The 12,051-nt window shown below is 34.4% G+C and overlaps 2 protein-coding genes across 3 annotated transcripts; one reads left to right on the forward strand and one right to left on the reverse strand.

The window, feature by feature from the left end:
• On the reverse strand, positions 1,305-3,151 carry LOC18599972 (transcription factor MYB75). The gene is made up of 3 exons (XM_007030188.2): positions 2,984-3,151; positions 2,236-2,365; positions 1,305-1,951 (listed from the first exon to the last, which is right to left on the reverse strand). The coding sequence occupies exons 1-3, from the start codon at positions 3,081-3,083 to the stop codon at positions 1,495-1,497; spliced, it is 687 nt and encodes a 228-aa protein (XP_007030250.2). The 5' UTR covers positions 3,084-3,151; the 3' UTR covers positions 1,305-1,494.
• On the forward strand, positions 8,485-11,211 carry LOC18599973. Of its 2 annotated transcripts, none has more exons than XM_018120492.1 (4): positions 8,485-8,897; positions 9,018-9,227; positions 10,000-10,254; positions 10,945-11,211. In XM_018120492.1, exons 1-4 carry the CDS (start codon positions 8,892-8,894, stop codon positions 10,993-10,995), a joined length of 522 nt encoding a protein of 173 aa, XP_017975981.1. In that variant the 5' UTR covers positions 8,485-8,891; the 3' UTR covers positions 10,996-11,211. The 2 variants fall into 2 exon arrangements, with proteins under 2 accessions (XP_017975981.1, XP_017975982.1); XM_018120493.1 differs by having other exon boundaries at positions 8,486-8,897; positions 10,003-10,254.

The raw sequence follows: 12,051 nt of genomic DNA on the forward strand, positions 1-12,051 counted from the left end.
TGCATACATGTACCATCCACGGATGGAGAGAAACAGCAGATTTATGAAGGGAAAATCAGCTCTGCTTTCGTTCTTTTTGTTCCATTGTTACAACTGTTAGATTTAGACTTTATGGTCTTAGAAATATAGCTGGGGACTCAACAAATCGGGATTGTGTAATGCTTTGGTGCTGAGTGACCCTATGATTGCCTAGTTGATTGTTTGTAGCAGCGTCGCCGCTTCTTTGGATAATAAAACACCTAACTTATAGCTAACTCAGGCTCAACTAGCAGAAGAGAAGCAACAATTGAGGTGCTATAAACAATGCTATGAGACATGGCAATAGCAGTATGAGAATAGACTTTATGAAACATAAGAAATTGTTTTTCCCTCCCAAATATACCAGTTACAAGCCATGCTAGCTGTTAATAGAGATTCTCGAACTTTTATAGATCAAGTCCAATGGGTTCACTGATTTGAAAGATGTAAAGAAATTCCTCTCAAAGCTTCCTAGCATAAAGAACAGGGAAAACAGATACTCCTATGACCTCTAGCCAGTTTCAATTAGAGCTTCGCAGTAAAGGGGACACATTTTGTAAATCCAACTTGATTTGTTTATCTTTATTAGCCTACCTATGAAGAAGTATAGAGAGTCATGGTTAGGAAAACATTTCCAGTTTATGCCAAGCAAGGCTTTGGGCTTTATTTCTAACCTCCTCCCAAATCGTAGCTGTTAACACAGAAAAGTGCAATTTCTATGTAAGTATATTTGAATGTACCTTTAGAGAGGCCAAAGAGTTCCGGAAAGATCTCCTGTATGTCCCCTGGTTTTTCGGATCTAGTAGGAGACCAGAAGCAAAAAATCACCATCTTTTACAATGGAGTCAACTTAGCACACTCCCCCAGTTGTATTCTTTTGTTGAATTTGAATAGTAAAGGCCCATGTGGATGCTAGTTGTCATACCAAAGAAAGATGCCAGCGCCATTACTAATGAACTTAGGATAAGGCCTTACCAGTTGCCTGAGTTGAAGAAGTTTTTCATAAACAGTAAGGGACGACTTTGGAGCAGAGCCTTAGCTTTTTGAGGAGACTTAGAAGCTTAATGGTGAAATGACCCATACCAGATAAATGCACGGCACATCTTATTTGCTTGGCACCGTCCACTTCTCTCACATCAAAGGGTCACAATGCCATGTCAAATTTTTTGTTCAAAGAGGGATCCAAGATTACAGTGCATAATGAAATGGTTGGAGAAATTTTCTGAAATCGAGTGCCAATGTGCTTCTCTTTTACAAGAAAATACACAGAAGGAATTCCTTCATAATTTTGAAAGGCAAGGCAATTCGATAGATGCACTCTTTTTTATTTATTTATTTTTCTAATATACATGCAGCTAAGTCCTTCCAAGCCAAATATAACACCCCGTACTTATATTGAGGCAATAAGAATTTAACAATTCTGATGTTATCTTAACTTAACTGCTTATTGATTACCACTAATTAAGAAAATCACATTCACATTGAGTCAGTCCATAAATCCATGTCTAAGACCAAATCATCCCAATCCCATTTGCCGCAGCCTTCATCAGTACTCAATATATTAAGTTCATGAAACTGGCCAATATCCGTTCGCATATCACCAAGAATTCCAGGCTCCTCCACGCCTAGGCTGCTGTCTTCTTCTTTCACAAGCTCCTGGCCTTGTTGAGCAACTTCAACAAAGTGAAAAGGCGTCGACATGCTGCTTTCTTCTATTGTTGGCTGGCTATTTGGAACAATATCCTGGCTCCTTGGTTTCACTGAGCCTGTTGTCGCATTACCTCCTGGCTGGGGTCTGATTTCCGCATTTATTGCATTTTCTTTCTCTTCAGTTTCTTGACCAATATTGAGCTTTTTACTCAGGTGGCAATTCCAGTAATTCTTTACATCATTTGCTGTTCTTCCTGGGAGTCTTCCAGCAATCAGTGACCACCTGATCAGGCACCATAAAACCACATTTAGTTTACTTATAAGCTTTATGTTTCCTTAATCTTAAGCCTGGCTATCTTCATTCGTGAGAAATGAAATTAAAGGTTAATAAAAACGTAATTCGCCATGAGAATTCTCATCATTTCCACTAGTAGGGGCTACTGTGATACTATGCCTTCTTTAGATGAATTTATTTATGAATCCATTCATTTATGACAATACATATTTTTACATTCGTAACTTTATCATGTTACAAAGAGAGAGAGAGCGATGGAGAAAATAACTTGCCTGTTTCCTAGAAGCCTGTGGAGCTTGATGATGAGCTGCACTTCCTCTTTTGCAAAACTCCCTCTTTTGATGTTTGGGCGTAGATAGTTTAACCATCTCAGCCGGCAGCTTTTACGGCACCGGTTGAGACCTATAACACCAAAGTACACCAAGCATTAATAAATGAACATGAAAATTGATAATATCACAACTTCAACCTCATAGCCTTCATCGACAAATAGATTCTTATTTTTCTTGCTGATTTTTTCTCTGAAACTCAATACATATATATATATGCACGTGAACAATCACTCGGCTTACTTTACGATGGATTATAGACAAGGGAATTGTACCTACAAGTAAAAACGAATTTCAATTTATGACTCGAAAGGGACAACACTCAAAATTAACTGAGCCTAATAAAGAAGGGGGCCAACTACCCCTGAAACCTGCATGTGGTAAATCTGGTTGACATACTCATTCATGACATGGCTCTCTGCAACTATTGCAGACATACAATGGAGGAGAAAGAAGAGGGAAAAAGAAGAGAAAGAATGAATAGTTTCAAGAAATGAAATAATCTTGAAAAACCTTGGAAAGAACCCTCTATGCCTAACAAAATACATATATCTAAGTAATAAGTGCATTAATCTGCTTAAGAAGGGAATCAAACCCTCCCCAATGATATGCACATCTTCGTTTTATTCAAAGCTAGCCCTTTTCCAGTAAGCTTAACGAAGTGTAAATTCAGACTACAAACCAATATTACCAGCCAAAAGAGGTACACGATGCCACTTCCCTTCTCCATACTGCTCTATACATTTCTTGAGCAAGTGATCCTCTTCTTCGGTCCAGGCAACGCCTCCCATATTATCTCAGTTTGATCATACAATCACTGTTCTACTCACCCGGCCCACTGATAGACACACTTGAACTGCAGCTTCCTATTTATCCATTTGTGATTGTACTTTCATTTATGTTTTCTAACACATGTCCAATAATTACAGGCCTGAAACAATTGGGAAAACGGTCCCTGCCCCTTTCTAGGACTGTCCTAGTGTTTCTATATGTTTATGAAGAGGCATCATGATTACAGCTGTGGGCTCTAAGTCACAAAACTTTTTGCAAATGTCATTTAAAATTATTTGGTTTCCTATTTTTTTCTTTAACCCTCCATTCACATTTTACATACTGGTTTCATCTTACTATAGCCATTCATTAAAACCCAAGTCTTAATCCAGCCAAAAGCCTGTTTCTTGGTTCTTCATTTTTCTTTTATGACAAGAAATGCCCTTTGTAAGTAAATCTAGGGTACCTACACCGTACCACTCTTGAAGTAGAAACTAGTATTGCTCGAGTCCGAGCTATTTAAGAAAAATCAAACTCAAACCAATCTATGATTTCATTGCTAGTTTTGATTTCAGAGTCTTTTTGCTTTTTTTCCCTCACTTTAGATTTCACTTTCTCAAAGCTTAATGTTTACTATAGTAACATTAAGATCTCTTGTTGGCCTGTTTGTCTTATTTAATGTTGGTTCATTTCACCATAATAAGCTGCCAATTCTTGGACAAGCTAAACTGGGGCTACTTTTCAATCAATTAAAAAGTGGACCCAAGTTTTTGTCTCAAGAACATGTTCATTTGCGTGGACCGCAATACGTATTTACCACTTTAAGATTCAGACTTATCAAGACTTTATAATATGAGAAATCTTAAATAACAAGCTGGTACTGTTTGATCGATTGCTTGGGCAGACTGGATCCTGCGGTCCTGATGAATAGACAACTTGCAGCCGAAGCAAGGACCTTGAATTGAATCTAGTTTGGTCCATAGTGTTTTAATTGAAAGTTTTGATCACCATGTCCCTCAGTTGGCTTACGTTGATTCCATGACAGAAAACAGAGAATTCAATTCAATTTGGTTGCTGCTCTATGCTGTTTTTAATGACCCCTACCAATCTCTGTTCTATGAAGAGCGCTAGTACATTCTCTCAAATTTATAACTCACTGTTACATTGTTTTCATTAGGCTCATTCTAAGGCAAACAGATATTAAATCTTGTTGCCCTTTAACTTTCTTTTCCTAAAACGCCTTTGTCTAATATTTTGTCTACTGTCTGCATACATACAAGTTAGGATGCTTTGAAGCTGACAAATGGTTACACTTTGGCTCTATTATGGTGCTTGGAATCCTATAAGAAACAGCTTTGGTGTGCTATTTACTTCTGTACAGCTACCATTCACATGCATATACCAGTTCAAACTAATTGAGTAAGCAATAACTATGAAATTAGGTGTAAGCTCTTTAATTCTAATATCGGTGGCTAGCCCCTGACTAATTTGATGACCATGGTGCTAATACACCTAATAACATTTGCAGTCAGCTCAAAGATTGATGCTAACTCCACATATAAATGTGGAATGGAAGTGAATAAGATATAGGCTTCTAGCTATTTTCTCTATGGGTAAAGAAAGTATATACCCTACAACTATTTGGGTATAGTTATTTGTTGCAATGTCGAGTTATGTTATGTTAGAGGAATTTGTAAGAGAGATAAATTCTTAATTATTTTGTCTTTGTTGAAAGAAAGATATTTATTTTAAAATTAATTGGATTACGATTCCATCACGATTCGATCCAATTTGTAAATTTGGAAATCTACTTTGCACCTACAAACAAAAAATCTATTGAAATCAATGTACAAGTGAACCTATACTCTGATATTATATTAAATTGGAATACAAACATTCAAGTATTATATTATAAATTTTGTTTAAAACATTCAAAATATATTTAATTAAATTATTAATTTTATGTGGGATAGTCTATTTGTTCAAGTGAATGGAAAAAAAATACTAAAAGAAAAATCATTTTCTCATGAACTGTGAAGATTAAAATAAAATAAGTAGTCTAATAGCATATTATTTTTCTACCAAATAAACAAAAAGGGGTTTATAAGCCTAATTCGGTTGATCGAAGTGTGCTTCAGAACTAGGCCTAATTCATATCATGTGTCTAGCTGGCACGTTGAAATCTGGGCCCTTTATTTTGGACAATTAATTAGGGGCTTTGGATATGGTCTAAGCTGAGGTAACTCAAGCAAAGAGCCCAATCCATGACCCAAGTCCGAAGATGTGGGTCTAATCATGTGCAACTGTTAATTATATGTTTTTTATTTAAATAATATAATTTTTTTCATAGAATCTGTTAATCAAGAAAAAACATATAAACGTAATACTTGAAAAAAATTGTAAATTATTCAAGAAATTTAAATAAGTCTTTATTTTTTTGTATTCATTCAAGTCCTTATATTTTTATTTTGAACTAAATAAACTTTTATGATTAATGATTGATTAATGACAATTTGTTAAAATACTACTTATCATTTTATATTCACATAACATCGATGTGGAAGATGAAAAATGATATATTAACATGTCACGTTATCATCTATTATGATATATGAACATGATACGTCAATAGCAAGTGAAATGATAAGTGATAATTTGACTAACAACATTTAATCAATCATTAGTTATAAATACTTATTTGACTTAAAATAAAAATAAAAAAAACTTGATTGAACGCAGTAAAAGCATAAACTAATAATTACTAACAACCAAACACTATCGTAAATTTTTTTAATTTTTATTTTTTAGTCCAAGCATTATCCTTTTTTCTTGTAAAAAATAAAAGATAATTTTTTTGAAATTGAAAGAAAAAATAATTAGTGATGTTGGCAATTTAAAAAAACAAAGAAGTTGGCATATTGTCCATCATTTTATATGTCACTTTCATTGCCCTTAGATTGTGGTCCTATCTCAATAAATGATTGAATGAAGAAAAATAAAGAAGTAAAGCATGGGGAAGAACCTAACCCCACCAAAATGTACACCAAGGTTGGTGCTTGTTGTCTTTTGAAAATGAGTTTCCCAACTTTAATAAAAAAAAAGGTGTTTAACATCTCAAATGATAGTTGAAATTCACTCAGAAAAAAAAAAAAACCCCAAACTCACATTCCTGAAACGACATGCTGTATGAACTAACTATAGATTTGTTGGATTCCATCCTTACTTAAGATAGAATAAATATGGGAATTTTAATTATTTCCTTTATCTGTCACCATGAGTTTATATAAATGATTTCTGGCAGATTGTGTTCTGCGTTGATAGATTTGAGTAACATGGCTTTTTTAATCTTTCTTCCTTTCTTCTCCTTCGTATTGAGGTTCACGTGAACATGTTTTCCACTCTCAATCCAAGTTCTTATTCCGTGGTCGGTCCCCACCGTCATTTACCTTGGAGCTAAACAACAAAGACTGATCAGCCACATGTCTGATTTTATACCACGTCGTCCACTCAGTATTATGACTTCCCAAGCCTTCTTGTCAAAGTTTGCCTTTGTTTTTCATTGGGGGACTTTCCACTCCAAGTCAAGCCTAGCCGCGACAGACATGGTTGCATTTTTGACCCTTTGTGGCAGGTGTCATTTGGTCCTTGCACAAGCACCTAGGTGGGTTTTTTCTTTTACTCTGTTCCAAGTCAAATATTAGGTATACCTTATATCACTCCACGAGGTTAGGCCTTCTGTACGTTGAGCCAAGAAAAAGACTTTCTGCCTTTTGTTTCCTTGTTTTCCTATTCGTTATGAAAATATGAAAGTCTTCATCATGAAAATATGAAAGTCTTCGTCTCTCATGTCAAGACCCTCCAACAGAAAAAGAGGGAAGAAATTCTCATGTACAGGAAAATTTTAATGTTTTTTGGGTTTAGAACTGTGGGGTTATAAATGTAAAAGGATTTTCTCTTAGTTAATAAGAAAACAAGAAAAGAAACAAGATAGCAATTTTTACATCTTCTAAGTTTTAGCATTGAATGACAAAGGTTTTGTAGGCAAAATGTTGCAGGGTTTTGCTAATGAGGACATTTTTTGCTGTAAATGAAAAGCTTTGTCGGGAGCCTGGGACTTCACTTTAGCTTCAGGCATTAGCATTTTAAAATTGTGTATTGACCTGAAAAGAAATGTGGTGAGCACTGAAAATTACTAAGTGATAGGCCAGTGTTGCAGTGCTGCAATTCACTTTTGTTCATGATCTTTTCGGATGGTTTAACTGCAAACAATGTACTAATCACCCGAAATTAAGTAATGTACCTTTGGAAATGCCGTACATTATGATTTATTAATTATGTTGTGCTTTAACTTAGCAAACATATGTTCTTTCCCTATGATTTCATGGGTGAAAACCATGCACAAGGGTTGAGAGTTGAAGAAACCTTTTCTGCTACAAAGTTATAGTAACCAGAGAACTCAATTTGTCTCTAAAATCCTCTGTTTTTATTATAATTTTAAATGCTATTTATAAAACCAAAATTTCATAAACTTTTACCATAGGAAAACCAGTTTCTTTTGTCATGGTCTGGCCAGTGGGTTAGTGGCTTTGGCATCTAGTTTGAGATACGACAGAAGAATTTGAAAGTTTTGTGCAGAGAGCACTTACAAACAAGTGGAAATACCCTTATCTCCTTTTTTGTTATCCTTTTTGCCTCTTGCAAAATGCATTCTGTTATTGGATGCCAGCATCAAAATGGAGACTTTAAATGGAGTAGACTTCACTCTTTATAATGAAAGTCCTACCTTGTGGAAGAGCTTTGAATGGAGTGAACATTACTATTTATGAGAAAGGAAAGACACCATAGTCATAATTTCATATCTTACAGTCAGTGCTTTTAGAACAAACATAGGAACAAAATTTTCAATAGTCTTAGCCAGTTCGTTCTTTTGGCCAAACCTTTCCAATAAAAATCCTACATCCTCCATTCAGAAGACAAAATCAAAATTAGGTTGGATATAACTTTGACCATTTAACAGAACTTCTCAGGGAAGCACTTCCCCTTCTCATTCCAGATCAGCTATTTACTGCAGGTACCAAAGAGCAACTGTAGCTCATTTGCCCACTGGCTACAGACATTATTTATGCAATATTCAAGCTTTTTTCAGATCTTGGACAGCCCTTTTTGTCCAGAAAAAATAAAAGAACAAATCTTTGATAACCCAAAAAAAATGGCTTTTCAGTTCACTGCAAACTCACCCACTTTTTCTAACAGTTAACAACTCCCAAATCCAAGTGAACTGTGAAGACTCCCTGCATTCTCAAGGGTCCCATTTCCTGACTTTGCCGCGTGAAACTATTAAAAAAAAGACCCATTTTTTTAAAAAAAAACATAGAACATAGTAAAATATTAATATTAAAAAATGCAAAGCATGGGATCAAGGTTGGACAAAAAACTAAAGTTTCATCATATATTATAATGAGAAAAAGTTGACAAAGCAAGCACCTAATAGTAGACGACTGTCCCTCTGATTTCTTTCTTTTTATACACTCCTACAATTTTTTCCCGAGTACTGTTTTTCTTTTTGCTGCTTTTCCGATAACTGTGTTCCCACAAGAGAAAAGAGCTGAACTCTATCTTTATATGTAGATTCGTTTCTTCTGTGTAATTCTGAACTAGAATTTATATCTTCTGTAGCTTTCTTGAGAATCCCCATAGCTTTTCCTTTTTCACCTTTTTGCTCTCATTCTCTTTAAAAACAACCTTCAAAGTCCAATCTCTTTCCCCTCCCACCTTTACAACTTTGGCTTGTTCATTCCTAGGTAGCAACTGTCGCAAACAACCCCACAATGGATGTAAGTTCTATTTTCTTTTTTCATTTTCTTTGAATCTTGAATCTCTTCTTTAAAGCTAATTCTGTGGTGGGATTTTGTTCTTTTCTTCTTCTTCTTTATTTTTTTTTAAAAATTCTTTAGGATTATTGCAAGAGAAGTGGGCAGATACCGGCATTTGGAGACTGGGACTATGCAAATGAGCTGCCTATAACTCAGTACTTTGAATGTGCTAGACAAGCTGGTTTGATTCGTTTCAGCTCTTCATCAGGAGAATCTAATCCTTATGTCCCCGCTGACTTATACGCTGTTGATTCGAGGAAGCATTCTCGTAATCTTGATCCTCCTAGAAAGGTTGGTTAGCTCCTTTTTTTTTTATTATTATTTTTAATTATTTCCGGACTTTCTCATATTTGTACTGTTGATTTGTTGCTCTCGGCTTCTTAAGTTACTGGAGCAATGTAAAAAAATCCGAACTTTGAAACAAAAGAAAGAATGAGTAACTTCTGGTATATCTGCAGAACTGTTTAACTGTCATTTTTTTGTAGAGTGGGGACATAGAGAAGTAAGTAAAGCACATATCTGTCTTCAAGCCCATTTGTGGCAACTTTTCTTGCAGAAACATGGGCAGCAATGCCAAAGCTGAAATGTTCTCCCAAACGCCTTTCCTGGAAACTGTTTTGCTCTAATCAAGCAATCCTGCAAGAAACTTTTGCCTTTTTTAGTTTTAGATTTTTCATTCTGATAACACTGAACTTCCTTGCAATATACAAATTATTTTAAAAAATCTATACATATAACTGTCTAATTTCCATCAGTCGTACAACATTTATTAGTAAATTAACTTATCTGTTTGTACACCTACAGATTGGTTGTAAAATAACAAATTTGGAGTGATCACGTGAACAAGGCGATAGAGTTAAATTTTGTGTGTTAACTTTGAGGTAAAGAGTGTTCACAATGTAAATGTACGAATGGTTTAGATCAGATAGCTAGGGGTGACGCCGACACAATTCTGAACAGGAGAATGGGAATGCAAGCCAAAGATGTAATTAGATGATATCAAAGAATGGATATTGTTATTATTATGAATGTTGACAATAGTGGTGTGTGTGGTGGCATTTAGCAGGTGAGTAGGGTAAGAGAGAAGCGAGGACTGCACGTTAAGGAGCAAAAGAAGGCAGGGAGAGTTTGTGACGTGACTGAACCGCCACGGAAATACCAGCATCAACATCCCCACCACGTGCCTACTTCAAATAATAACAATAATAACAGTGGTAAGCAACTCAAAAACGATGCCGCGCCTCCCAGGAGACCTCCCAAACCTGTTGATGAAGATCTCTACAAAATCCCCCCTGAGCTCCTCCACTCTTCCAAGCGAGTATGTCCCTTTCCATCTAATTTTCTTCATTCTTTCAATATGGGCTCTTTTTCTTTTATGTATCATATATATATATATATATATATATATATATATATATATATATATATGTATTAAGTCATGATTGTTCAATCTCAAGTCAAATAAAACTGCATACAACTAGAACATACTTAGATTATAATAATAATGAAACTGTTGTTGTAAATCTTATTGGAGTTGTTAATGGAAGTGATAATTAATTAAATATTCAATACCTACCAGTTTACTTGGGATCACATAATAAAGAAACACATTTCAATTCCTCACCTCACCAAATCACCATATTATTGGCGCTTCTGTTTGATTCTGCCATGGACCTTAAAGAGTCATGGTCGGGCACATATTGATTTCTTTGTCAAACCCTAGTCATTTATTCCAATGGGAGGTCTTTTTCCATCCCTTTGAAAACAAACACCTCAAAGCCCACAATCATTACATATATTAATTATAAAGAAGGTTTTTTTTTTATTATTTCTAAGTTGAGGTCTACATTGGGTTGGCTAGTCTGGTCCAGCCAAGGGTGGAAACTTGTTTGAGCCCTTGAATTCTTGAGCCAAGATGATAGTAGCAGGACTGAGAGGCTGCCCATAGTTTGATGGTTTTGGTTAAGCTGTCTGTTTCTGACGAGGTTTATTTGGTTGTTCCATGCAGAAGAAAATGCCAGGATTCTTCTCATGCTTGGTACCAGCTTGTGCAACATGAAGATTCTGAGTTTTGAGCTTGAAGGAAGAAATTTGCTTCTGCTTCTGCCCTGGAATGTTTATATGGAAAAGATGTAGTTAGTGTAGTGATGTTTTCCTTTTTGTTTCATCATGTTTGACTAAACAAAGCTTGTAGTGAGAAATGGCTGTCAAATGATGATTTTGTTCTTTGTTTAATGATGAATTTATAGTAAGCTGAATTATGCATTTGGTTCCACTTGCCTACGTATCCAATTGATTCAACTCATTGAAAAAAACTAATTAATTGAACCCATCATTAGCGATTAAGACTAACAAACTAATTAACTGAGCCAATCCTCTGTTAGAACCGAATATTAACATTTTCCATCTTATAAACTAGTCTAAGTACTTAAGGAAAGCACGCATACTTGTTCGTGTCTTCATGGGTGAAGCTACTTAGGATAGATTCTGCTATTCATTGAAAATAATTATTTGTAATATTTAGATATTTAGTACTTTAATTAATAAATATAAAATTTAGACTTCAAATAAGTCAAACTCTAATTAGGCAAAGGTTTTTCAAATTCTGATTTTGAAGGTATAATATTTTTAAAATTTTTTGAATTATTTAAAAAAATTTAAATAAATCTTTATTTTTTTATTATATTCAATTAAGTTTTTGTATTTTTATATTTGAGTAAATAAATTTTTATGATTAATAGTTGAATAAGTACTATTAATTAAAATACAATTTATAATTTTTTTTTTGTGAATATTGAAGTGACATTGACATGAAAAGTGAAAATATTTATGCAACTTCAATATGTCATATTATCATTTACTATTACGTGTTAACACTACGTAACAATAATTAGTCAATTATTAATTAGATTTATTTGAATCAAAATAAAAATATAAAAATTTGATTAAATAAAATAAAAAATAAAAACTTAATTTTTTAATTAGTTTAGAAAATTTTTTATTAGATATTAGGCTGATTTTGAATAAAAAAAAGAAAAAAGAAAAAGCCAGGTAAGGGCATCCTGCTACAAGAAAAACAGTTCAAACTTCCGGTTCTATATGTCAGTGAAAAAGC

This window comes from Theobroma cacao, chromosome 5 (assembly GCF_000208745.1).
Source record: "Theobroma cacao cultivar B97-61/B2 chromosome 5, Criollo_cocoa_genome_V2, whole genome shotgun sequence".
Classification (NCBI taxonomy): domain Eukaryota; kingdom Viridiplantae; phylum Streptophyta; class Magnoliopsida; order Malvales; family Malvaceae; genus Theobroma; species Theobroma cacao.